The following is a 27,475-nucleotide window of genomic DNA, read 5'->3' as shown; positions in this document are numbered from 1 at the left end:
TAAGAAGCCCAGGCAAAGCATGTGTTCAATGCATGAATCAATTTTGGGTGTGCCCTAGGCACTCCCCACCTCTTTGCCTTCCCCTTTCAAGTCCACATTTGTCACTTGTGTCAGGCATGCCACACCTTGTCCTGCAGACCTGCAAAATCTACCATCTGCTGGGTGATGGCAGCAAAGTCAGGGTTCATCTCCATGGTGAGCAGTCGTGCACCAGTTGGCAGCAGGCGAGCCATCCGCACAGCTGAGTAGCCACAGTAGGCCCCCAGCTCCAGCACGAGGGAGGGGCTGTGCTCCTGAATCACAGCATCCACAATCTGGCCTGTGGAGCAGTTGGGGAGTATGTAAGTGTGGCTGGACAAAGGGGAACTTAACTCCTACTCATAGGTTCCACCCCTCTCCAGATCAAGCAACAGGTCCCTCTTTCCTCCCCACTGTCCCTAACCATTGCTGGAGAGGGTCTTTTACTTCCCTCAAAGTCCCCAGCTCTGAGGACCTGTCCTCACTGCACATATTCTTAAAACTTCCACAGTCCTCCAGGCTCCTATGCCTTTGCACACACCAGTCCCTCTTTTTCCCACCCTCCCTGGCTCCCTCAAGAGTTATATAATCTAAGGGGGCTAGACAGGGGCTGTGAAGTCTTGTCCCAGGAGGTGAAGCAGAACATACATCTGTGCTCTGGGCTAGAGTCCAAGACCAGGGGAGGTGCCTGGAGAACCTGACTGACTGGTTCCTAGGCAGGTCCCATGACACTGTGGGACAAAGTCAAGGGAAGCTGCACCACTCTTGTTGTCTGAGTGTAGGGTCCTGAATGTAATTCCTACTGTGGCCTTCTTAAGTAATGGGGTTATGAGGAGTCACTAGGGACTGGTGTCCATGGAGACATCTATGGTAGGGACTTTGCAGAACCTGACTCCCACCCCTATGTCCCTGGACAATGACCTTCCCTGGCTGGCTCTCTCCTTACAAAGCACATTTTGGAAAACATCTCTCCTCACTGGAGCAATGGTCTGGGTGCAGAGTCCGGCAATGGGTGTCCAGGTCTCTGAACAATCTTTGCCCCGGGTCAGGGAGCAACAAGCAGGGTCCTGTGGCTCAGGGTCCTGACGAGTCTCCCATTCCCACCTGAACACGTTCCAGGGCTCCCAAACCCAACCACCCACCCCCTTAACAGGACTCTCCTGTAGAGGCAACAGTGCTGATTGACCAGGGTTCTGCCTGCTAGAGAGGTCACCTACCTTTCCTATCACCCACGTTCATGGCCCATTCCTTCTGCGTGCAGTAAGTATCAATGGCTTCTAGCACACTCTGAGGGTCTCCAGGCTTTGCGTTCTGCTGCACATGGCGGAGGATACGCTGCTCCTTAGTGTCACCCATGATCAGGTTGTGGACTGGCTGCAGGACCCACTCAAGCCAGAAGATGACTAATAATCCCCAGCACAACCGGTATCTCCGTAATAGCAGCAGGACTAGCAGCACAAGGCCCAATGAGGCAGCTGCCAACAGCAGAAGAAGGACTCCCAGCATCTGCAAAGGTGGAGCTTGGTGAAGGAGGGGGGCAGGAGGCAGCAGGGTAAAGGAAGTCCACAGAAGGGAACAGAGAAGGGAGTGAGCAGAGAGGGAGGGGCTTAAGTGTTCTGTGCTTTTCCTGACTTACCACCCTGTCCTCAGTGGAGGGCCAAAATTCAGAGAAACAATGTTGCATGCCTTGGTTGCCTAAATGGGTCAGTGCCAGGGAAGCTCACCACCCTACCCCTCTAGCATCTGTGAAGAAACAGAGAGGATGCACATGTTCCTCTGGTAGTCCTGAATGGAGACCTGCCCAGGCAGAACTCCCTGTCTGGATCCTTCCCAGTGAAGGAGTTAAGGACAGGCCATCTCAGAATATGCTGAACTGTTATTAGTTCAAACTGAAAGAAGAACTATGACTGTAGGAAGGGCCACATGGCCCTTTTCCTACATGTAGCGGCCTACATGTAGGGAGGCTAAGGCAGGAGAATCTCAAGTTCAAAGCCAGACTCAACAACTTTGTGAAGCCCTAAGCAACTCAGCAAGACCCTGTCTTTAAGTAAAATATAAAAAAGGGCTGGGGATGTGGCTCAGTGGTTAAGTGCCCCTGTGTTCAATCCCTAGTACAAATAAATACATACATACATACATACTCTCCACCCCCCACCGAGAGAGTAACTTGGGGCTGTGATGAACCTAAATAAAACTTAGACTACCCCCCATGTATCTCTAAGTGATATCCCTAGAATTTACTATTCAAGTCAGAAATCATAAAATTCCTTACAAATTTATCATTGTCTAAAGAAGCATGAAAATATCATGTTTTGATCATGTCTTTGCACTTGATTATTGTGTAGAAATTCCCAATGTGCATGTAAAATTAATAAAACTTGTGCAATTTTATCTTGTTATTCAGCCTTGTATTAGTTACATTCCACCCAGCTGAACCCAGCTAAACAGCAAACGTGCTCTAAGGGAGGGTACAAGAATCTCTCCCTTCCCTGCATCAGACGGACTGGGATGGGGGTGTGTGTGTGAGGCAACCTGCCCAACTGAGGTAGGGAACAGCTTTAGTCCACTGACCCTCTAAAACCAAGCTCAAGGGCTAGGGATGCAGCTCAATGGTAGGGCACTTGCCTAGCATATATGAGGCCCTGGGTTTGATCCCTGCACTGTAAAAACAAAAACATAATACAGAAGTAAATATAGACCAAGGTTGTCACCTCCTGGCACCTTAGAAGACACTCAGGTCTAGGAAGGCTCCACAGCCTGGAGTACAGGCAAAGAAGTGTTAAGGGGTAGGAGAGGTTACAAGGCACAGAGGAGGCCACACACTTTGTGGAGCCCCCTTGGCCCCACCAGGGAAGCCTTCACTGGACACTCATAGTCCGCACAGCCAACAGATTTACATGACCCTTTTTGTTGTTGCTAAGAATTGAACCCAGGGGTCTTACATATGCCAACACATGCTCTAGTGCTATCACTGAGCTCCATTCCCCCAGCCTCCATTGTGTGGCCTTGTATTTCCGGGTAAGGAGAGAGGCAGTGCCCAGGATAGATACACAAAGACAGCCATTCTCCTCATGGAGTGCTGTTCCAGAGGGAGCAAGGTTGGCCCTGCTGCCCACACCACAAGGTAAGTGAGACATGCAAAACCATATCTGTTGACCACAAGAGTGGCATGATAAAGCCGGGCGTAGTGGCGCATACCTGTAATCCCTGCATCTTGGCAGGCTGAGACAAGAGAATAATGAATTCAAAGGCAGCCTCAGCAAAAAAGCGAGGCACTAAGCAACTCAGTGAGACCCTGTCCCTAAATAAAATACAAAATAGGGCTAGGGATGTGGCTTAGTGGTAGAGCTGCCCTGAGTGCCTAAATGAAAAATAAAAAAGGGGAGGGGGGCACAATGATATCTGAAATCATGGCAAATGGCTCCACTTGAAATCCTATTGGCAGGTAGCCCTTGAGGAAGCTCAGCCAGGGGTCCCTCAGCTGGCATAGAGTTGAGTTCACAATGTTCAGAGCAAAGGCCCATCATTTCAGGCCAGAGACTGTAACATAAGAAAGAGAAATCTGCCAAGCTTCCCTCAGGGTCCCTACAGTCACTCACAGGTCTTTCTGGGATGGGGCCTGGGAAACCCTTGCAACTATATAAGATCCAGTTTTCCACTAAAAGCACAGAAAGGCACATCCAAGAGGGAAAAGGAGTCAGGCCCAGGACCTGCTTCCTCTCTCTGTGGGGAGACTGCTTGAGGACATTTTCAGGGCTTTAAACCCCAGGATCACTGGTGGGGAAAAGTACTCAGAAGACAGAGCAGAAAATAAATAGAAAAGCTGAGGCTCTGCCTGTGGGCACCTAGACTTCTAGGTAGTCTCAGGACATAAAGCCAATTTACACTGAACACATGCTAGACCTGAATCCATCCTGCCCTCTTCCATCAGCCAAATGATCTTCAAAGATGTTTCAAATAGCTCCTGTTCTCATAGCTGTGGAAAGGGTCTAGACTCTATTCTCTGAGCTTACCAGCCAAGCAGATATTTGTGTGGCGCTCAATTTTGTTTTTGGATAATCATTAACAGAAACCTTAATCCAGAAATTATCAAGGTCCAACTATCCAAACCCCTTCCCCATAGGCCAGCCTTGCCCAGGCCTTCCCCATCTTGCTGAAGGTAGCAATTCACCTTACCAGCCTCAGAAGAGGCTGTAGAAGGCCTCAGAGAGGTAATGGTAGAGTGTCCCCCAACCAGGGACTCCGGAGAAGTCTCTCTGGTCGTTATCTGCACTGCCTGTGAGTTATGGTGGCACATGAACCCAAACCTTAGGAAAAGCAGGAAAAAGGAACCATTTTGCCAGGGCCATATTTTCCCCAGGAGATCAGTGATAAAACTTGGAAATTACATATAAGATGGAGGGCTAGTTACAAAGAATACATATAAATCAATAAGAAAGAGATGATCTAGGGCTGGGGATATAGCTCAGTTGGTAGAGTGCTTGCTTCACATGCACAAGGCCCTGGGTTCAATCCCCAGCACCACCAAAAAAAAAAAAAGAGATGATCTAAGAGAACAATGGGCCAGCATGACCAATGCACAGCTTACAGGAAAAAGGCCCAGAGGCCAGAAGCCTGGAACAAGCAGGGCAAACCAAATGCAGCTCTTGCAGACCACCTGGGGTTGGCCCCGGTCCTGTCCGCTCATGAGGAGGTATGAATCATGCCATCCTGGATATTAAAGGACACTGTGCAGACATTAGTCGCTGTCTAGAATTTTTAATTGCCCAGGAGTTCTGGGCAAGAGGTTGGGCTATAACCCAGGCCTGCATAGATTACAACTTCAACTACTTCTTCTTCTTCCCCCCGCCCCTGCCCTTCCTTCTTCTTCTCCCTCTCAGTAGTGTGTGTGTGTGTGTGTGTGTGTGTGTGTGTGATTAAACCCCAGGGCATTCATCACCAAGTTATTACCCTAAGACTTTTTATTTTTATTTTGAGACAGGGTCTTGCTAAATTGTCCAGGCTGGCCTTGAATTTGCAATCCTCCTGCCTTAGTCTCCCTAGTCAATGGGATTAACAGACATGTACAACTGAACCTGGTTCCGCATTATACCTTTAGTTGATTACAAGAGCATGAAAAATATAGAAGGTCACTGCACAGTGTAATCCCAGCTACTGGGTCAGCTGAGGTAAAACAGAATTTGCACCCCCCCCCCACACACACACACCAATTAAGAACTTCTGCTGAAAGAAGGAAGCTAAAGGACTGTGACCCTTGACCCTGACAGGTGCCAAAGAAGATGGGAAGAGATTGCCCATTATGGCCTGAAAGGTTAACTAAACCTACATACGTATATAACCTGGCTTTTGTTTCTGTAAGTAATTGCTTTTGTGGGGTCATGGGGAGAAGCTTCCAACTGGATTGCTTCTCCCCAGTTTGACAAAACTGTATAAATTTTATATTTTCTTTTTCCATCTTTTGCCTAATTTTTACACAGGTGGGAAGCTAAATCCAGCCATCTAGGATCCAGGCAGATCTACTAGTTACAGAGGTAGGAGGATGGCAAGTTCGAGGCCAGTCTTAGCAACTTTATAAGATGCTGTCTCAAAAAATAACAAAATAAAAAGGGCTAGGGATGTAGCTCAGTGATAGTGCCTCAATCCCCAATTAAAAAAAAAAAAAAATCACAAGGACATATTTGCAGAAAAAGAGAAACCTGCCTTAAAGTCCCATGGACTCAAGGGACCCTGAATAGCCAAAACAAACTTGAAAAAGAAAAACAAATTACAGGATTTACACTTTTATATTTAAAACTCACTATAAGACTTGGGGGTGCAGTTCAATGGTAGAGCTCTTGCCTAGTACGTATAAATCCTTGGGTTCAATCTTCAGTACTGCAAAAATAAATAAATAAAATAAAACTCACTACAAAGCTACAGTAATTAAAATACTTTGGTAATGGCATAAAGACAGACATATAAACCAATGGACTAGAACCGAGTCCAGAAATAAACCCTCATCTATAGTCAACAAAGGTGCCAAAACCAGTCAGTGGGAAAAATATGATATGACTTCATTCTTCTGCATGTGGCTATCATGTGCTGGGACAAATGATAGCCACATGCAGAAGAATGAAGTTAGACCCTTACGTCATACCATATGCAAAAATTAAATAACAACAATAACAACAAAATCTTAACACTCAAAATGGATGAAACATCCAACTTTAAGGGCTAAAGCTCAGAATAAACTGTAGACATAAGTGACTTTGGATTTGGTAGTGGATTCTTATACGTGACACCAAAAACACAGGCAACAATCAAAAAATAAGTTGGACCTTAATAAAATTAAAAACTTTCCTGCATCAAATCACTAAAAAAGACAATGAAAAATGAAAGAAAATACTTGCAAATCATCAATCTTTTGAGAGTTTAATTTACGAACATATAAAGAAATCCCTAAAACCTAATAAAATGACAAGACTCCATTTAAAAATGGAATTTGGGGCTGGGTGTAGCTTAGTGATAGAGCATGCAGGAGGCCCTNATCGAACCCGGGCCGCACGTCATGCCGGGCGAGCGCGCTACCTTGCTCGAGCCACATCCCAGTCCCCCTTTTTTTTTTTTTTTTTTTCTTCATTTTGAGATAGGGTCTCACTTAATTTCTGAGGCTGGCCTCAAACTTGGGCTCATTCTGCCTTAGCCTCCTGTGTTATTGGGATTACAAGATTTAGGCTACCACAACCAGCTCTTTCTGTAACTTTTTGCGAAACCATCAAACTATTTCCCAAACTGGGCACAGTGGCACAAGCCTATAATCTAAGCAATTCAGGAGGTTGAGGCAGGAGGTTCACAAGTGGTAAGTCAGCCTCAGCAACTTAGTGAGACTGTCTCAAAGTAAAAAACAAAAAGGGCTGGGGATATAACTCAGTGGTAAGATCACCTGGGTTCAGTTCCACCAAAAGAAAAAAAAAAAGTACACAAAGAATTACCGTATGATATTGCAATTACACTGCTAGTATAGACAGAATTGAAAGCAAGGACTCAAACATACACTCGCCCACTCATGTTCATAGCATTATTTGCAATAGCCCATGTTCATAGCATTATTTGCAATAGCCCATGTTCATAGCATTATTTGCAATAGCCCAAAGACTGAAACAACCCAAATGTCTACCCACAGATGAATAGATAAGAAAAATGTGGCATATTCATACAATGGAATATTACAGTTATTAAAATGAATAAAGTCCTGATTCATGCTGCAACATGCATGAACCTTAAAGACATTATATAAGTGAAAAAAAGTCAAACACAAAAGGATTAAACACTGTATGATTACAGGTAATGAAATATATAAATAGGAAAATCTATAGGCAGTAGACTAGAGGTTACCAGGGGCTGAAAGGAGGGGGAGGGGAATTACTGCCTAATGGGTATGATTTGTGTTTGGGATGATAGAACATTCTGGAAATAGTGGTTAAAGATTACGCAACATTGTGAATTGTGAATGTACTTAATACTTGATAAAACTTCTAAAATTTTTGTCCTAAATTTATCTACAAAGGCCGGAGGATAAAGGGAGAAAAAGATAGGGCAAGTTAATCAGTTAACAGCTGCCTACAAAATCAATAAAAACTCTGTTGAAACTTAGGCTGGGGATATAGTTCATTGGTAGAGCACATGCTTAACATGTGTGAGGCCCTGGGTTCAATTTCCAATACTCACTCTCCCAACACAAAATTCCTAATGTTGAAACTTTGACTTAAACTCTATCACTGCTACCAGGGCCATCACGGCCTATGTACACATAAGTTTTCTGGACTGTTAATCCCAACCAATCCAGAAGCAACAAGCGCTTCTCTTTAAAAACTATCTTATCCCAATATCTTGCTTCCTTGGAGTTATCCTGCCCTTTTCATCTATAGCCAATGTAGGTTACAGTGTTTTTCCTTCCCCCAGAGTTCAGGAAAAAAAGCTCTTAGCTCCTGTCTGATGGACATTTCCAACTGCTACCTGTCCCCAATGCTGAGTTTGGGGAATGTGTCCCAGGACTGGTCCTTTCCTTTTCTAGCTGGCATCTATCACAGGTCAATAAACCCTATTATTTCACAGATCCCTTGGTCTCAAAAATTTTGGTTTTATGTGCCAATGAGTTGTACACCTAGAAATGGTTAAAATGATAAATTATAAGCCCAGTATATTTTACAAAGATAAATACAAAAACAAAACAGCCAGGCATGGTGATGCATGCCTATAATCCTAATACTCAGGAGTCTGAGGCAGGAGGTTCAAAATTTCAAAGCCAGCTTGGGTGATTTAGCAAGACCCTGTCTCAAAATAATAGTTCTTACCTGCCATACACAAGGTGCTGGGTTCATTCCCAGCAGAGCAAAATAAATAAATAAATAAATAAATAAATAAATAAATAAATAAATAAATAAATAAAATAAAATAAAGAAGGAGGAGGAGGATGATGAGGAGAAATGAAAGAAAAACATTGTAGTAAGACAAAATTAAAAAAAATAAATAAAAAACTGCTTCAAGTCCTCCCTGTTCAAAAAAGGATATTGGACATACCATTCCCCATAAAGAGGCAAGACCCAGAAAAACAATTACAGCTTCCAGTTCCCAGGGGAACTCAGTCATTCAGGAGGGCCTCTCTCTGCCAACCAGATCTTCCTGGCTGCCTGAAAATTGCAGTCCACCCTGGCTGTGCCTGATGATAGAGTATACCCTTTGGAAAGATTCTCTTTCTTCTTGGAGTCAGGGGAAGAGGCTGTCTTTATCACAGCAAGAATCTGTCCATCTCAAGCTCTTCCTTGCCATGTGCTCTTAATATGTGTATCCAGCAGCCTTCAAGGATCAGCCACATCCCTTTCTGCACAAATGGCACATGCACCTGGGCAAGGGTCAGGTCTTCTTTCCCAAAGCAGCAACAAGAACACCTGAGCAGTTAATCCCAGTGGCACACACCTGTAATCCCAGCAGCTTGGGAGGCTGAGGCAGGAGAATCTTGAGTTTAAAGCCAGTCTCAGCAATGGAGAGGCGCTAAGCAACTCAGGGAGACCCTGTCTCTTAAAAAAAACAAAAAACAAAAAACAGGGCTAGGAATGTGGCCGAGTGGTTGAGTGTCCCTGAGTTGAACTCAACAAACACAAAAATACCCAAGCATCCCCTAAAACCCTCATAAGCTTGGTTAGACAGTATCCCTGCAAAAACAAACTGTGAACACCTATCTCAATCAACTCCCATCACCATCTGTCCTCCCAGAAACCTGAAGAGGGCAATCAAGACTCGTGGGCAGTTAGAAAGGCATAGTGGTACATCCCTGTAGTTCCAGCTACCTGGAAGGCAGGAGGATCATTTAAGCCCCGGAGTTCAAGGTCTGTTCGAGCAACATAAAAGATCTCCATACTGGTGGGGAGTGCTTGGCAGCTACCCTCGGGTCAAGGTGGGCCACTGACACCCAGAGTCAACAGTTTTGAAACTGATTGTAGTAGTGTTTCACAACTTTTAGCCTGGCACAATCATTTGCACCGGGTGTATTAGACCCTGTCCCTTTCTCAAAGACATACCCAGCAGCTCTAGTAGTTCCCAAGAATCAGGAAGTTGAGCGACTCTACTTTTGAGGACATTTCAAAGGATTTTTTTTTTTAATGTAGATGGACACAATACCTTTATTTATTTATTTTATGTGTTGCTGAGACTTGAACCGAGTGCCTTACTACACATGCTAGGCAAGCACTCCGCCACTCAACCCCATCCCCATTCCAAAGGATTTCACAGTTACCCATAATGGGGCCCAGGAAGACAACCCACAGTTGTTATGGGGCAGATGGCAGATGATGTTCACTCTAATGGCCTTTTCCTAAATAAACAGACATGGACAGGAAAGGACAAACACACTATGTGAAACTGCCTGGGGTGGTGAGTTCAAGGGGCCTGAGTAACTGTTCCCACATGTCCATATCCTCCCAGCATAGACTGTCCAGATCTGTGCTATCCCAAGCCCCAACTCCCAAGATGCACTCCACAGACACAAGATGCCCCAACTCCCAACAGATCTGGACAGCAGAGACTGTCCAGATCTGTGCGGTCCCATGCCCCAACTCCCAATAGGTACTGGGCTTGTCTGTGTGCCAGCCACCTCCCCATTTCTTGAGTCTTCATTCTACTGGTGCTTCCTTGCAGTACATTTGTGGAAAATGTTTATGCCTCTTTAAGGAAAGATGAGAGGGTGTATAGCTCACTTGTAGAGCCTTGCCTAGCAGACATGAGGGCCTGGCTTCAGTCCCCAGCATGGCAATAATTAAATAAGTTAAAAGAAAGATCATCTGGGGATGTTAAAGATGAAAATACTGACCAGCTGACAAATGATGAACTATCTGGCTATGAAGCACAAAGAGAGCTTCTCAACCTCTCTGCTGAGTGCCTACCTTCTGAATGCCTTCAGCTGTCATCTTAAAGGGGAAGAAGCTATAAGAATAGAGCCAAGATGCTGTGCCTGCAAACAAAACTTGCACCTTTTCTGCACAGGTTGTTTCCAGTCAGGCTGCTGCTGTCTCCTGCAGTCAAAGGGTCCTTTAGGTTTGGATGCAGGCTTTCCCAGGAGTGCTGTTGCACTGGCTACCCTCTACTCTTTTTTTTTTTTTTTAATATTTATTTTTTTTAGACAGACACAACATCTTTGTTTGTATGTGGTGCTGAGATCGAACCCGGGCCGCACGCATGCCAGGTGAGCGCGCTACTGCTTGAGCCACATCCCCAGCCCATACCCTCTACTCTTACTCACTAGCTCCTTCGAGCTCTGTCAGGCACAAGTTCCTCCAAGGTCAAGGTGCCCTTGCAGACTGAGCAATCTATGGACAAGAAGGCTGAGAGGGGAGGTTCAGAGGCCACCTTGGAGGCAGGGCAGCCACAAGCCCAGCCTTAAGGGTAGGACCGTGGAATTCAGCACATTCTCCCACAGCTAAGCCTGTTTCTTCTTCTATAAAATGGGTAATTGTCCCAGGTCTCCAGTATGATGGTGGACAAGGAACAATAAGAGTTCCCGGAGCTCAGAATGGCAGCCCATGCTTTTCTCTGCCTCTTTTTGTTCTTCATAGCCGGATAATTCATCACTTGTCAGCTGGTCAGTATTCTCATCTTTCTTTTATTATTTAATTATTGCCATGCTGGGGACTGAAGCCAGGCCCTCATATCTGCTAGGCAAGGCTCTACAACTGAGCTATATACCCTCTCATCTTTCCTTAAAAAGGAAAAGTTGGGTGGAGACTGCCTTTCCACAAATATACTTCAAGGAAGCACCAGTAGAATGAAGACTTAAAAATTCTTTAACAATACAAACTACTTGGGGCTGGGATTGTAGAGCACTCGCCTAGCACGGGCAGGACCCGGATTCGATACTCAGCGCCATAAAAAAATAAAGGCATTGTGTTGTGTCCATCTACACCTAAAAAAAAAACTAAAAAAAAACCCACAAACTACTTGTATGACCTGGTTTATAGGCTCATTTTATAAAAATCATGAAAGATAACTAGGAAGTGACTTTGACTCATTTGCAAAGATCTGGAATCTTATGCCACATTCCATCCCCACCTCAGTTTGAAGAGCAGCAGATGCACCAGCTCTGCTCATTCATGTCTTCCTGATTCAGAAGTTCAAGGAGGGATGAGATGGTGCTTGGGCACGCAGCTACCAGAAGCAACAAGAAGAAAAGTCCAGGTCATGCACAGGTGACCTCAGGCAGTTGTCAGGAAGGGCCATAGTCAGCCTCCTTGAGAAGGAACTCAAAGGGCTGCATGTTCCCCGTTTTCCATAGCAGGTCAACACATGGTTGCAATGGGTCTTCAGCAGCACTAGCCATTTGAGAAGTACTTTATATTCCTGAACACAACCAATGACAGCCACCAGTACCCTAAGAATGACTGGCTCAGGCATGCCTTGTCCTGCCCTCATGCAGAGGGTATAGAGCCACAGGTGTGATGACAACCAGGACAGTGGCAGGGAAAAGGTGACATGTGAGCACTGAAAGACAGAAGTAGTCCCACTCTGCACACAGGTCCTCCAAGGAAGCTGGGGAGAGCCTTGCCTGGAGCTTGCCGAACAGGGCTGGAAACTCTTAGCAAAAAATGGAGCAGGTATGAACCCTCCACTAGAGGGGCTGGTCCTGCAAGATAAAAAGGGACTGAGACAAGGTCCCAATAATCCCAGGGGAGAGCCAATGTAGGTTTATTTGTCTGTTTTGGTAATGGGGATTAAACCCTGGAATATTCTACCACTGAGCTATACCCCCAGCCAAGCTAATGGCACACCTGGCTCCATTATAGGTTCCTTTTTTTTTTTGTACCAGGGATTAAGCCCAGGAGCACTTTACCAATGAGACAAGTTGCTTAGAGCCTTACTAACTTGCTGAGGCTGGCCTCAAATTTGGGGTTTCCCTGCCTCAGCCTCCCAAGAAGCTAGGATGATGGGCATGCACATTCCACTATAGGTTCTTTGTTTTTTAAAAATTTTTTTTTTTTTAAAGAGAGAGAGAGAGACAGAGAATTTATTTTTTAGTTTTCGGCAGACACAACATCTTTGTTTGTATGTGGTGCTGAGGATCGAACCTGGGCTGCAGGCATGCCAGGCAAGCGCGCTACCGCTTGAGCCACATCCCCACCCCCAATATAGGTTCTTAAAGAATGGCCAAGGTACAGCTACACATGGCATGCCTGAGCAGCACTTAGACAGGCTGTGAAGACACAGGGAGGCTAGCATTGAATCTCCACCCAACTGCAATCTGCTCACATCTGTGGACCCAGGGGCTGACCCCTTAACTCTACTTGGGCTCTCTGAGCATCTAAGGAAGGGACTAGAAATAAAAAGGCTGCAAAATACCCTATTAAATCCAGGTAGTGGCAGGGTCTCCAGGCCTTTGCAGCAGAGAGCCTGGCCTCTCTCTTTTGCAGAACTCTGGACAATGACCCCTTCCATGACTGTCTCACACCCTCCAATAGGGAAGAAGAGAGAGTCAGAGAACTTGGCCTCTTGTCTTTGTCACCTGAGTTGAGAAAACAAATCTGTCCTGGGTATCATGTAAGGGTCCTGCCTGCTGCCTATTTTGTCAATAAAGCCCTATGGGCGTGGAATGTAGCTCACTCATTCATGTGCTTGCTCTCACAAGCCACAGCAGAGGTAAGCTGTTGCAACAGAAACCATAATAACCTTGCATAATGAAATAAAAACTGGGTCTCCATAGGAACAGAACTGGAATGGCCAGACATGCATCATGGTCTAACATGCCCTTCCATCCTTCACAGGTATTCTTCAGTCACACCTGAACCTGCCTTGGCACCTACCTGCTTCTTGGAAAACCCCCACAACAGAGCCAGCTGCTCTGGTCAAGGCTCATGTGCTAGGAGCATGGCTGTCTTCTTGGCTCCCAGGAAAGCACAGGCCTTAGGCTGGAGGATCCATATGTGGAAAGTACCAAAAGGATGGGACTCTTTCTAGGGCGAGGCAAAAACAGCCTGGATGAATATGTTGGGGTGATGACCAGGTCAGCCAAGTGCCCCATAGGCCAGTCTCAACAGACCAACAAGTTTGCTCTGCCTGGAAACTCAAGTTTCTAGCACTTCCTGAACACCACGAGCAATGCCCCAACAGCTACTCTGGGCTCTGGGCTGGACTGGAAATAGCCCACTAAATCTGATTCTGACATCTTTATTCCATTCCTCAAAGACTGGATGGTACTATCACTGCTCTCCCCCCAGGCCCCAGTGTCAGGGCCATAAGCGCCAGGCCCCGTCATTGCAATAACCTTGACAAAAATTTTCTCCCTTAGCAAACCCCTGCCAGGCTCCTCTGAACCATCACATTGGCCCATGCAGATGTGAACAAACCTGAACATAGTTTCTAACAGCTCATGGTCATGTCCCTAGGATGATTCTAGGCCTCCTCAAAGTGAATGCCTGAGAAAAGGTTGCCAACACATAAGCAGTCTATTGTAGCCAACACCTAAAAACAGAGCCCCCTGTTTCCCAGCTTCTGTGAGAGTGTAGGAATCTTTCTTTTTCTTGTCTTTTTATTTATTTTCTTTGCAATGATGGGGATTTAACCCAAGGCCTCACACATGCTAAGCAAGCACTCTACCACTTAGAATTAAGGAGTAGAAAGGAGGAATGTGAGGGGCTTGAACATAAGTGGAAATCGACTAAAGAATGGAAGGATGATTGAGCACCATGGCAAACAGTTTTAATCCCAGCCACTCAGGAGGAGTGTAACTTCATAAACTAGAGTAGCAAACCCAGATGTGTTTTCCATGGACCAACAAAAAATAAAATAAACCCTTTTTTTCTTTTCTCTTTTTTTTGTGTGTGTGTGTTTGTGTGTGTGTGTGTGTGTGTGGTGTTGGGGATTGTTATGATTTGAATGCGAGGTGTCCCCCAAAAGCTCACACGTGAGACAATGCAAGAAGGTTTAAATATTAGGCTATGAGAGCCTTAACCCAATCCCTGAGGGGATTAATTGAGCAGTAATTGAAGGTGGGTAGAGTATGGCTGAAGGAGGTGGGTCATTGGGGGCATGCCTTTGGAGTATATATTTTATATCTGGTGAATAGATTCTCTCTCGGCTTCCTAATCATCATGCATGTCACTGCCCTCTGCCAAACTCTTCCGCTATGTTGTTCTGCCTCACCTCAAGCCCAAGGAATGAAGTCAGCCTTCTATGAATTGAGACCTCTGAAAACTTTTCCTCCTCTAAAGTTGTTTTTGTCAGCTCTTTTAGTCACAGCAGCAAAAAAGCTGACTAAAACAGGGAATGAAACTAGGGGTGCTCTACCACTGAGCTATACCTCCAGCCCTTTTTTATTTTTAGACAGGGTCTCATAAATTGCCCAGGTTGGCCTCAAATTTGTAATCCTTGTGCCTCAGCCTCCTGAGTGGCTGGGATTAAAACTGTTTGCCATGGTGCTCAATCATCCTTCCATTCTTTAGTCGATTTCCACTTATGTTCAAGCCCCTCTCATTCCTCCTTTCTACTCCTTAATTCTCTCTTTAAAATGCTAGTTGCTGGGGGTGAGGATGTGGCTCAAGCGGTAGTGCGCTTGCCTGGCATGCGTGCGGCCCGGGTTCGGTTCTCAGCACCACATGCAAACAAAGATGTTGTGTCCGCCGAAAACTAAAAAATAAATATCAAAAATTAAAAAAAAAACAAAAAAAATAAAATAAAATGCTAGTTGCTTCTGCCAGGGTCAGAATGATGCCTAGCTCTTTCCCCTACCATTAGTAGTCACCAAATACTTTCTGTTCTTACACCTCTTTAACCAGAATCAGGACTCTGATCTAGATCAGGACCACTGGACTGTCAGAGCATGCTCAAAAACTTATGTGCCACCTCAGGTTTGCTTGCTCAATTGGGCAGTCCATGGTGAGGTCCCTCTCCTAGTCCAAGGCGCCAAACAAATGTCTGATGCCATATGGCTGAGAACAACTGCACTTCTTATTTATTTATTTTGGTACCAAGGATTGAAGCCAGGGGCACATTACCACTGAGCCACACTCCCAGCATTTTTTATTTTAAGACAGGGTCTCACTAAGTCATTTATGGCCCTGCCAAATTACTGAGGCTGGCCTTGGATTTGCAATTCTCCTGCCTCAGTCTCCCAAACCGCTGGGATTACAGGTGTGCGCCACCTCTGCAACTACTTTTTGCTAAGCACTGGGGCTGAAAATACTCTTGGTTTCAAGTGCTAATTTACCCAGGGCTGGAAGATCCTCCCTCCCCCATCCTTGGAAGCATTTCTTACTACTCCTCCCATGGGAACTTCTTGCCTGACTAAACACTCCTACTTGAGCCTCTGTATGTTCTGTCACTACTTCTAATCAATATATGAAAATAAAAAATAAAACTACCAGAAATAATCTATCTTCTTCTTGCTGACATCACTACCAAGGTTAATCTGGAACATCAATGGCTTTTTGGGGAAACAAGATTTCCCCTAACTGGCTCCTCCTTTCTGTTACCCCTGCTCCTCCTGTTCCTCTTTTTCAGAGGGAGTGGGTGGGAAGTGAACCAAGGGTCTCATACATGCTCTCCTTCCTCCTCCTACCACCTTCTATCTTCCTTTTGGCTTCCTTACATCATTTGATATATCCTCTTTCAAGCCCCCATCTCTTGTACCCCACCCCTCTGTTCTAATCTTTCATTTCCCATTCCAGTTCCTCAACTCTGGATACTCCCTGAAACTTTAGGTACCTTTCTCCAACAGTGGCTCTCAAGGAACATAGGGTTCCCCAAAAGCAACCACTTGAAGCTGAACAAGAAAAAACACTCCCTGGAAGGGTAGAGGTGTAATTCAGTAGTAGATTGCATGCTTAGCATGCCTGGGTTCAATCCCTAGCACTAAAAAAACAAAATTGAAAAACTAATTAGAAATAGATATTTAGACCATGGCCTCCATAAGATTATATATCAGGGCAAAGAAAGATTTTCTCTATAAATACTGGTGGAAGGCTTTAGCCTCACATTAAGCAGATAACCCCTAATTTATTCCATCTGTCAGAAACATATGGCCAGGCACAGAGGCACATGCCTATAATCCCAGTGACTTGGGAGGCTAAAGCAGGAGAATCCCAAGTTCGAGGCCAGCCTCAGCAACTTAGTGAGACCTTGTCTCAAAATAAAAAATAAAAAATATCTGAGGATGCAGCTCAGTGGCAAAGCACATCTAGGTTCAACACCTATTATGCCTCCCCCCACCCCCCGCAAAAAAAGCCAAAATGAAAATATAAAATGGAGGAGAGAGAACAATTTTTCACATAAATTCCTGATTTTATGTTTTGTAAATTGTGTTTTATATCTGCCTAAAAGTTTCCAAAATCTTTTTTATAACTTATAAACTTAGCATTATACTAAAATAGTTACATAATAGATAGTCATTGAATAGCTAATTTCTTGCCTTTTTATTTGGTGCTGGGGAATTTTTTTTTTTAATTGGTTGCTCAAAACATTACAATGCTCGACATATCATAATTCATACATTTTGGTCCTGGGAATTAATCCAGGGCTTCCTGCAAGCTAAGCACTTGCTTCACTACGGAGTTATACCTCCATTGCCTAAATAATTTCTTTTATTTATTTATTTATTGGTGGTACTAGAGATTGAACCCAGGGACATTCTTCCACTGAGCTACTGTGCTACACCCCAAGCCCTTTTTGTTTTTTTAAATTTTGAGACAGGGTCTCACTAAACTGCTGAGGATGGCCTTGAATTTACAATCTTCCTGCCTCAGCCTCCCAAGTCACTGGGATTACAGGCATGTGCCATTGCACTGAGCCCTAAATAATTTTTAAAAGAAGAAAAAGGACTTCTGGGCACGGTGCAAATGGCTGCCGCCGGCTCCTTGGCGCTGGGTCTGGCCGTCCGCCCAGTCCCTGTGGCTCGCGCTGCCTCTGCAGAGCCGTGGGTGCGGCGCGCATGACCCAGAATCGTGAGTGACCGAGGGGTGTGTTCCTGGGGATCCGGCTTTGAGGATGGTGCCCAAGATGCGACGTGCCTGCCCGACCCAGGGGTCTCAGGAACCTGAAGCAAGAGGCAGCGATGGCAAGTTTGGGGTCTTAGGGCCGCGAGTTCTGGGATTCTGTCTGTGTCACCCAGGAAAGCTGTTGTCCATGCCTGATGGTAGAGCTTACCGCGCCGCCTTCCTCATACGTGCGCGCCCTACACCGCCTAGCGCCACCCTGCCCTCCTGCATCTGTCTCTGCAGCGAGCAGGCCAGAACCCCAGGACACTAAACCAAGCCTTTCCTTTAAAACTTGTTGCAAGTCTAACCTCCTTGCTTGAAATCCTGAAGGAAATGGACGAATATTACGAGAAGTTTAAACGAGAGACAGATGGTACCCAGAAACACCGAGTGTTACACTGCATCCAGAGGGCCCTGATTCGGAGCCAGGAACTGGGCGATGAGAAGATTCAGATTGTGAGTCAGATGGTGGAGCTGGTGGAGAACCAGACAAGTGGATAGTCATGTGGAACTCTTTGAAACACATCAGGAAATCAATGACACCACTGGCAACAGCGGCAAAGCTGGCCAAGATAAGTCAAAGAATGAGACAATCACGCAGGCAGAAAAGCCGAATAACAAACGTTCCCGGAGGCAGCGCAACAATAAGAATCGAGAAAATGCATCTAATAATCATGACCACGATGACATCACCTCAGGAACACCCAAGGAGAAGAAAGCAAAGACCTCGAAGAAGAAAAAACGCTCTAAGGCCAAAGCAGAGAGGGAAGCATCCCCTACAGACCTTCCTATAGACCCAAATGAGCCCACGTACTGTCTGGGCAATCAGGTCTCCTATGGAGAAATGATAGGTTGCGACAATGATGAGTGCCCCATTGAATGGTTCCACTTCTCATGCGTGGGACTCAATCATAAACCAAAGGGCAAGTGCTACTGTCCCAAGTGTGTGTGTGTGTGTGGGGGGGCAATGAGAAAACAATGGACAAAGCATTGGAGAAGTCCAAAAAAGAGAGAGCCTATAACAGGTAGTTTGTGGACATTCACTAGTAGTGGGGAAAACAGAACCAGCTAGTGTATTTATTACATTGCCACCTGTGCTGAGGTGTGAGGATTGTCAAATGTGTATTTTCAAGGAATGTTGGAGAAGGCACTGTTCCCTTCACAGGGATGGCAGTGACTCTCTCCACCTTTTGTTCTCACTGGTATATGTGTGTAAGAAGACAGTAGTCTGTGGATGGAACTACAAATATAGGTTTCAATTAAACACTTACGTGAGTCTCAAAAAAAAGAGGAAGAAAAAGTGCTGAAACATTATTAAGCCTAGGTATATGCTTTTGGCTTTTTCTCCTCTCTGAAAACCAGGGCTTTGAACACACTAGGCAAGCATTCTACCACTGAGCTCCACCCCCAGCCCTAGTTTCTTGTTACATGATACAGAGGAGTTAGATATTTGGGTCTATTAATAAGCTCAAGAAGAACTAACGTGCTTTCTCCATTAAAAAAAAAAATGCTGGAACTGGGGATATAGCTCAGTTGATAGAGTGCTTGCCTCACATGCACAAGGCTCTGGATTCAATCCCCAGCACCACAAAAAAAAAAAAAAAAAAAGTGCCTAGACAACCAGACACAGTAATGCACACATATTATCCTAGCTACTGAGGAGGCCGAGGCAGGAGGAATACAAGTTTGAAGCTAACCTTGGCAACTCTGAGAGAACTTATCTCAAAATAAAAGGACTGGGGGTATAGATCAGTGATAGCACTCCTAGGTTTAATTCCCAGTACTATGAGTACAAAAAGTTATACTATAAAAAGCAATGCCTCTAGATGTTATATAAGATAATTTATTTATAACAGCAGTCCCTTTCATGTAACATGTTTGACCATGGTGGCTTATTTTAAAAGACTTTTTTTTTTTTTCCCCTTCCTCTTCCCCCTAACTTCAGGGGAAGCAAGATTAACATTCCTTCTATCCTAGGCCAAGTTATCTGTACTTCTTCTGGCTCACTAACCACAGGAATGAAGAAATGGAGACTAGGGAGGTGGTACCAATGGATGTAAGAAATGGCTATCTCTCAAGGCTACATTTGGATGTGAATTACAACTGCTGATATGCATACTTGGAATTTAGTCTATGTATCCCCTGTTTAAAAGCCCTCTACTCCCCCTGACAGAATTGCAATAACCTCCAAGACAGGAGTCTACTGCCTTCTTATTTGCTAGCAAACCAACAAAATTTCTTTTTCCTTTTTTCTCAAAACCTTGTCCTAATTACTGGGGATAAGAACTGTGTTTTCAGTCTCTTATTCATAAAATGTGCTAATCTACTACTGATACTTGTATATAATACATTCACAATAGTCTACTTCCTAGATTTCTCTGTAAGGTACAAGGTACTAATGGTTAAAAATTATGGGATGGGGGTAGTTCAGTGGCAGAGTGCTTGCCTAGCATGTGTGAGGTCCTGGGTTTTATTCCCAGCACCATCACTGAAAAAATAAATTATATATAAACACACACACTGACAAAACTACTAGCAACAGAGCTGTGGTTGTAGCTCAGTGATAGAGCACTTGCCTAGCACTTGTGAGGTACTAGGTTTAATTCTCAGTGCCACATAAAAATAAATAAATAAAATAAAGATCTAAAAACACAGTGTAAAAAAAAAAAAGCAAAGGCAAACAAATGTGCAAATATTGGTGGAAAACAGGATGTGTTTTTACATGAAAAGTATGCCAAGAATGTAGAATGTGTTTTTGTTACAGGGAAGAGAAAAATTTTGTCTAAAAGTAAAATAAGAAAGAGGGAAATTATAGGAAAAATCCTGAATGGATATAGAAAGTTGTAGGTTTGCAGAAAAAGGATTCTATGTTTCAAGCTCAAAGCAGGCTAGGATTAAGGGGATTTATATATAAAGTTTTTTTAAATGAGCATTACTATCAACAGTGTACTGATGTAAAAACTAGAGTGTGTTTTTCTCTCTGTTAAAACAACAAAGTTGCAAGTTTAAGTAAATGTCCACAAGGTCTATTTTGTTTTAAACCTATCCAATGAGTCATCCCTGTTCTTTATTTGATATATTCTTTTTCTTATTTTCTTTCTAATTCTTACTATGGTTATTTTCTCTTAAATACCTGAACGTATCGAGCAAGTTCATAAAAGCTCTCTTAATGTCCTTGTCTATTAATTCCATTTTCTTTGCCATTTATGTATCTTTTTCCATTGCCTGATTTTTCTCCTGTTACTGGGTACACTTTTATTTCTTCTCTGCATGTTTTAAGTGTGTAGTCATTTTAGACATGGTGAATTTATGCTGAGTGCTCAGTTTCGCAGTGTCCTTTTCCAAAGTGTTAACCTTTCTTCTGTCTGTGTTCCAACTGCAGAGTAACTTGATCTCTTTTTATCTTTTATCTTTTTTTTAACTTGGTCTTTTGATTTTTAATTAATTTTTAAAATTAAAAAAATAAATAAACAATAAAGTTGGGGCTGGGGTTATAGCTCAAAGGTAAAGCGCTTGCCTCACAAATGTGAGGCCCTGGGTTCGAGCCTCAGCACCACATAAAAATAAATAAAATAAAGATTGTCTCAATCTTTAAAAAAAAAAAAAATCTTAAAATAAATACATAAAACAAAGTTGTTGGGTATGGTAGCACATGCCTGTAACCCAGAAACTCAGGAGGCCAAGACAGGAGAATCACAAGTTCCAGGATAGCCTCAGCAATTTAGTGAGACCCTATCTCAAAAATTTTAAAGGGCTGGGCATGTAGTTCAGAGGTTAAGTGCTTCTGGGTTCAATCCCCAGTACCAAAACAAAACAAAACATTCCCTGCATTTTTTTTTTTTTAAACCATGCTATGGATTAAACCCAGGGCCTTAAGCATGCTAGCCAAGTGTTCTATCCTAAACTACACCCCTATTCACCTCAGCCCCTAGCACCTACAATTTTTTTATTTTTATTTTTTTGTAGTTGCAGATGGACAGAATGCCTTTATTTTACTTGTTTATTTTTTTTTATGTGGTGTTGAGGATCGAACCCAGTGCCTCATGCACGGTAGGCAAGCACTATGTACAGAGCTACAGCCCCAGCCCCATATTTTTGTTTTTTTGGTACTGAGATTGAACCTAGGGGCACTTTTTTTGAGCTATATCCCTAGCCCTTTTTGTTTTGTTTTTGAGACAGGGTCTATGCCAATTTGCTGGGGCTGGCCTCAAACTTGAGACCCTCCTGTCTCAGTCTCCTAAATCTCTAGGATTATAGGTAGGTACCACCATCTCAGTTTTTGGTACTTTTTCAACAATCTGCCTAGAATATAATAAGGATTCTTTATCATATCAAAATAAGTTCCTGTGTTTCATGCAATCATTATTGTATCCTGGTTATCTAAAATTTCGTCTTCTCAAGTTAAAAGAGTTAATCTTTCACGGTCTTGTTATTGCTTATATTTACTTTTATCTTTAATTATTTTACTGGTATGGCAGATGGAATTCCCTGCTTCAGTTCAAGTCAGCCAAGCTCTACAACTGAGCTACACTCTCCATCCGTGTCACAATAATCTCAATGTCATTTCAATTAAATAGGTAACTAAGTTAGGGCTGAGGATATAGCTCAGTGGTAAAGCTTATAAGGCCATGAGTTAAATCCTTAGCACTGCAAAAGAAAAAAAAAATTCTGTATAACCTTTCTCAAGTTACATTTGTATCGGTAAAAGTTAATTTAAGGACTTCAGAAATTGGGTGAAGTCCCTAGTAATTTGTCAATGCCCATTATATATCTTCATACAATGTTAGCAGTCACACAGTCATAATTATAATCATTATTTAAAAACTTGGTGGGGTCACCAAAACAATTTTGCATCATTTTGTAAAGAACTCTTATTAAACCTTTAATCACCTCACGTTCAGTCTTTAATCATCACAAATAGCTGTTTTACTCTGATGCTTTCTTAAAAGCTCTTGCAATCAATTACAGGCCAAAGTGCTTCGTCTCCAATACCACGGAAAGGCCTCTGAAGGCAACTCTGAGGCACAGGCTTCTGATGGTATCACTTTGAGACCATGCCACTGTGCTGGGACAGGGTCTCCAGAATTCCAGCTGAGAATCTCATGGGGTCATGATACTTGGGGTCAAAACAAAAATTAGGTATAGGGACTGGAGGTGTAGCTCAGCAGAAAAGTGCATGATTAGCATGCATGAGGCTGTGAATCTTCACCACCAGCAAACACACACACACACACACACACACACAAACACAGCCTTTCTCTGGGGTGGGGGCTTAGCTCAGTGGTAGAGCACTTGTCTAGCATGCTCAAGGACCTGGGTTCAATCCCCAGCACAGGAAAAAAAAAATGTGCTTTGATTATCTTTGCTCAAAAAGAGGTTATTTTTTGTTCAACATCTCTAATAATGAAAGAAATGCAAATCAAACCTATTCTAAGATTTCCTCTCACACCAGTCAGAATGGCAGTTATCAAGAATACAAACAACAATAAATGTTGACAAGGATGTGGGGGAAAAGGCACACTCATATATTGCTGGTGGGACTGCAAATTGGTGCAACCAATCTGGAAAGTAGTATGGAGATTCCGTAGAAAATTTGGAATGGGACCACTATTTGACCCAGCTACCCCACTCCTCAGTCTATACCCAAAGGACTTAAAATCAGCATACTATAATAATGCAGCCACATCAATGTTTACAGCAGCTCAATTCACAAGAGCTAAACTGTAGAACCAACCTAGATGCCTTTCAATAAATGAATGGACAAAGAAACAGTGGAATATTACTTAGCATTAAAAGAGAATAAAATTATGGCATTTGCAGGTAAATGGCTAGAGTTGGAGAATATCATGCTAAGTGAAGTAAGCCAATCCCCAAAAAACAAAGGCAGCATCTGATAAGTGGATGCTGATCCATAATTGTGGGGGGTGGGGGAGAAATGGAGGAACTGTGATTTGGCAAAGGGGAGAGGGCATGAGGGCAGGAAAGATGGTAGAATGAGTTGGACATCATTACCCTAGGTACATGTATGACTGTACATATGGTGTGACACTTCATCATGTACAACCAGAGAAATAAAAATTTGTGCTGCAACTATGTACAATGAATCAAAATGCATTCTGCTGTCATATATACTTAATTAAAATAAATTAATTAATTAAAAATTTTTAAAAGAGGTTATTTTTAAGTTAGGTTTTTTTTTGTGGTTGTTGTTTTGGTACCGGGGATTGAACTCAGGGGTACTCAAACACTGAGGCATCTCCCCAACCCTATTTTGTATTTTATTTAGAGACAGGGTCTTTTTTTTTTTTTTTAGAGAGAGAGAGAGAGAATTTTTTAATATTTATTTTTCAGTTTTCGGTGGACACAACATCTTTATTTTATTTTTATGTGGTGCTGAGGATCGAACCCAGCGCCCTGCGCATGTCAGGTGAGCACGTTACCGCTTGAGCCACATCCCCAGCCCCAAGAGACAGGATCTTGATGAGTTGCCTAGTGCCTCGCTGTTACTGAGAATGGCTTTGAACTTGTGATCTTCCTGCCTCAGCCTCTCAAGCCACTGGGATGGCTGGCGCCACTGCGCCCAGCTATTTTTATGTTTTGATGGAGAAGTATAATACACCTTTATAGGTTATCAGATTCTGATTTTTTTATGATCTACCTATAAATTGGGTTGGACCTTGATTTCTTATTCATTTTGCCAGCCCTTAAATACTCAGATACACTTTCCTTCAATATTTGGCTACAGAGCACCAAAATGTTGTTTTTGATTTTTCTTCTTCCATTCTGACTTGGTGTCACTGAGAACAAAACCTGATAGTCTGAATCTTTACTGGGACTCGAGTGGGCTGTCCTGCCCTATCAGAATCTGAAAAAGCACTGCAGGCTAAAGCCAGGCAATTTGATAATAGACTTCAAAGAACTCATCACCACACTAAATAGTCTATGTGCAACCGTCGTGCCTAGAGCTGCTACCACATAAGCCACGAAGTCCTCTCCAACTCCTACAAGTTTCATACTCTGCTCCAAGAAATAACTACAATGCTGACACTGATGTCTATGCCTTCACCACACACATTCGGACTTCAAAATCTGGGCAATCCATGAAGCTGCTACTGCTGTCCACATTCTACCACTTAAAAAGACAGTTAAGAGGGACTGGAGTTGTGGCTCAGCGGTACAGCGCTTGCCTAGCATGTGAGGCACTGTGTTCGATTCTCAGCACTGTATATAAATAAATTAATTACATAAAGGTCCATCAACAAGTAAAAAAAAAAATTTTTTTTTTAAAAGACACTTAAGAGTCAGACACCCAGAAATTACTGCCCGCTAGTCTCAAAAGCTGGGTTTAGGCACACACCTGTAATCCCAGCAATTTAGGAGGCTAAGGCAGAAGAATGGCAAGTTCAAAGCCAGACTCAGCAACCCAATGAGGCCCTAAATAACTTAGTGAGACACTGTCTCAAAATAAAAAAAATTAAAAAGGGCTGGGGATGTGGCTCAGTGGTTAAGCGCCCTTCAGTTCAATTCCTGATACCCCGCCCCCCCAAAAAAGCTGGGTTTAGAGGTCAACTCCAACCATTAACCTTTATTTTTCTATTTTCACTGAAATGCTCCTCATTAAATACCTGATCACTTACACAATACAGCAAATATCTTCATCCTAGTTCAGCTAGTCCTTCACAAACAAAAGGCTATGGAACAGAAAATGGACTTCTATTATTAGGGAAGAAGAATGTCTCTTGAACAAGAACACTGACAAGATCCTCTCTGTCCAAACTCCAACCATTAAGGCTCCTTCTAAATACTAAGTTTCTAATATCTCATGACTGCATCCCTAGGATAGCCCTAACCCCCTCAAAATGCCTAAGAAAATTCAAGAATGCAGCAAAATTCAAGGGCCCCGGGGCAAACCCATTTGGCCTTCCCAGGAACCCACCCTCCTTCCCTGATTTTTGTAAATGCTTACTTCCTTGACCCTACTGCACTCTTTACTCCCCCATACCCCTGTGAAACACTCAGTCACCTATGCACAAATCAGAATGGAGCTCAACTCTTTCCCCTACTATTACTAGTTCCTGAGTAAAATTTGTTTTTGCCACATCAACTAGTGTCGAGTTGTATTTCTCTGTGATATGCTGTCCTCCTCATTGAGCCTTGCAGGGTACCCCAGAGTCCCTCCAGGAAGCAGCAAGTACTGAGGCATGGAGAACCATGTTTAATAAATGCAGTAGGGCATCAAAATCTCTGGCTAGAAAAATCTGAAATGCTGATCTGCTAGCAGGGCAGGTGTGGCGAGCATCCTGCAATAACACAAAGCTCAGCCTTGGGGGGTCCTGGACTCTGATTGGTCCCCCTTCCAGGTCAGGAAGCCACTCGCTTGCATACTCTTCCTGGGTCCCTAAAACTCTCTGATCTGAGGGTCTGATCCTTATCTAAGGACCAAGTAGGATCCTCCAATGGGTCGGGTCCTGGTTTTGCCACATCCTCACCAGGTCAAGCTATGCTCCAGGGATAGACCTACCCTTTCAGTCTGTAAGTCTTGATCCCCACCCGTGGTAGAAGAACAGATTTCCTACCCTGTCTCGAGGCTCCAACTCCAGCACAGATCTTCAAATAACCACCTCCCCATTACACACACGCACACACACAGTCTGGTGCCCAGACCCTGTCCAGATACCCTCACAGAAGATCAGAACCCCTAACGGCTATCCAAATTCCCCATCCTTCCAAAACTCCCCACTTTAAATACATCTTCCAACCCAGGTCCGCAGACCCACGCCCAAGGGCAGATTCCTACACTCCGGCCCAAATTCCCCAGCTCAGGTTGGAATCACCAACCCAGGTCCGGAGACTCTCCTTCTCTTTCACTGCCGGCCAAATACCCCACCCATAAGCCCATCCCTTGGCTCACCAGCTTACTCACCTCGCTCAAGGCCGCGCTCCCTGGACTGCCGGACGCGCTGGGCGCAGGCAGCGCGGAGGGCAGCCCCGGCAACTGAGAGGTGCCCGACACGATGGCGGCGATGGCGGCGGCTCTGCGGGGGCCCGGCCGGCGCTTCCGGTGGCGGACGCAGGCCTTGGCGGGAGGGGTGCGGGGTGCGGCTCGGGGCGTGGCAGGTAGGGTGGGGCGACCTAGGGAGCGACCGAATCCCTGAGGCTGGGGGCGGGGGTGCCCACGTGGGGGTGTCCGCGTGGCCTGGTACACGGTGTAGTGCGTAGGTGTCGACGTGGGGGGTGTTCTTGTGCGGGCGGGCGTGCCCGTGCTGACCCTGGGTAGGGCATGTATCCATAGGAGAGTACTCCTGGGTTGGGGGACCGGGTATCCGTACCGAGATTGTTCAGTGGGGGTGTTGGCTGCTTCTAGCTAGGTAGCCTCCTCAGATGGGGAAACAGGTTGGTGGACTTGCGGAGATCATCCAGTACTGGCTGCACCTGCAACCTCCAGGAGCTCTCTCTCCCCACCCCCACCCGCCGCCACCCCAGCTCAGTATTAACTGTAGTTCTGACTAGGATGATGTCCCCACTCTTGGGGTCATCTGGCACCCCACGGGCCACACCATGAGCACCTCCTCATCGAACCACTGGCTATGGTAGGGAATGAATGAGAGGAAACTAAGACCAATGGGTTCTGGGGACCCAATGCACATGGGAGTCTGTGTTAGGGAAAGACTGAGCCTCATTGACCAAATTAGGACAATAATCATTAACTTTAAGTGGCCAGAAGTCTGGATCCTTATTAGGACTCAAGTTGTCTTGCAGCTGTCCTGTCCCATCCAAGCTGAAAAAGCACTGCAGGCTAAAGTCAGACAATTTGATATAGACTTCAAAGAACTCATCACCACACTAAATAATCTGTGTGCAGAGGATAGGCAAGTCACTCAGAACAGTTCACACTGCACCCTACAGAACTGGCAACAGTGCCACCACATCTGGGATGGTGAGGCCAGTCCCATGCATGAACCTGC

At 44.4% G+C, this 27,475-nt stretch overlaps 2 protein-coding genes, 1 non-coding gene and 1 pseudogene across 21 annotated transcripts in view; 3 read left to right on the top strand and 1 right to left on the bottom strand.

Annotated features, from left to right (window-relative positions):
- Comt (catechol-O-methyltransferase) overlaps positions 1-26,555 on the bottom strand; it is a 31,790-nt gene extending 5,235 nt beyond the window's left edge. Inside the window, exons 1-4 of one of the 4 annotated variants that reach the window (XM_048785161.1) lie at positions 26,434-26,550; positions 5,817-5,892; positions 1,236-1,524; positions 126-319 (exon numbers count right to left, since the gene is read on the bottom strand). In XM_048785161.1, coding sequence (XP_048641118.1) covers positions 126-319; positions 1,236-1,524 — 483 coding nt within the window. In that variant the 5' untranslated portion in view covers positions 5,817-5,892; positions 26,434-26,550. Of the gene's footprint in view, positions 1-125; positions 320-1,235; positions 1,525-1,654; positions 1,762-5,816; positions 5,893-11,377; positions 11,397-26,433 lie in introns of those variants that run through there. The other 3 variants (XM_015500436.2, XM_048785162.1, XM_015500434.2) reach the window with 3 other exon arrangements.
- On the top strand, positions 4,473-4,545 carry Trnav-cac. Its single transcript has one exon. It is a non-coding gene; the product is annotated as a tRNA-Val (tRNA).
- Positions 17,373-18,743, top strand: LOC107154729 (annotated as a pseudogene).
- The window catches only part of Txnrd2 (thioredoxin reductase 2), a 124,822-nt gene continuing 123,254 nt past the window's right edge, over positions 25,908-27,475 (top strand). For 13 of the 16 annotated variants that reach the window (XR_001505104.2, XR_001505105.2, XR_001505103.2 and 10 more), the window contains exon 1: positions 26,490-26,627. Coding sequence is in view for 13 of the 16 variants with exons in the window: in XM_048785158.1 (XP_048641115.1) it covers positions 26,525-26,627 (103 nt within the window). In the remaining 3 variants the exon portion in view is untranslated. Of the gene's footprint in view, positions 26,043-26,489; positions 26,628-27,475 lie in introns of those variants that run through there. The other 3 variants (XM_048785154.1, XM_015500429.2, XM_048785156.1) reach the window with 2 other exon arrangements.

Source organism: Marmota marmota, unplaced genomic scaffold, assembly GCF_001458135.2.
Source record: "Marmota marmota marmota unplaced genomic scaffold, marMar, whole genome shotgun sequence".
NCBI classification, from domain to species: Eukaryota; Metazoa; Chordata; class Mammalia; order Rodentia; family Sciuridae; genus Marmota; species Marmota marmota.
The sequence above is the reverse complement of the archived record's forward strand: the minus strand, read 5'-3'. Positions and strand labels throughout refer to the sequence as shown.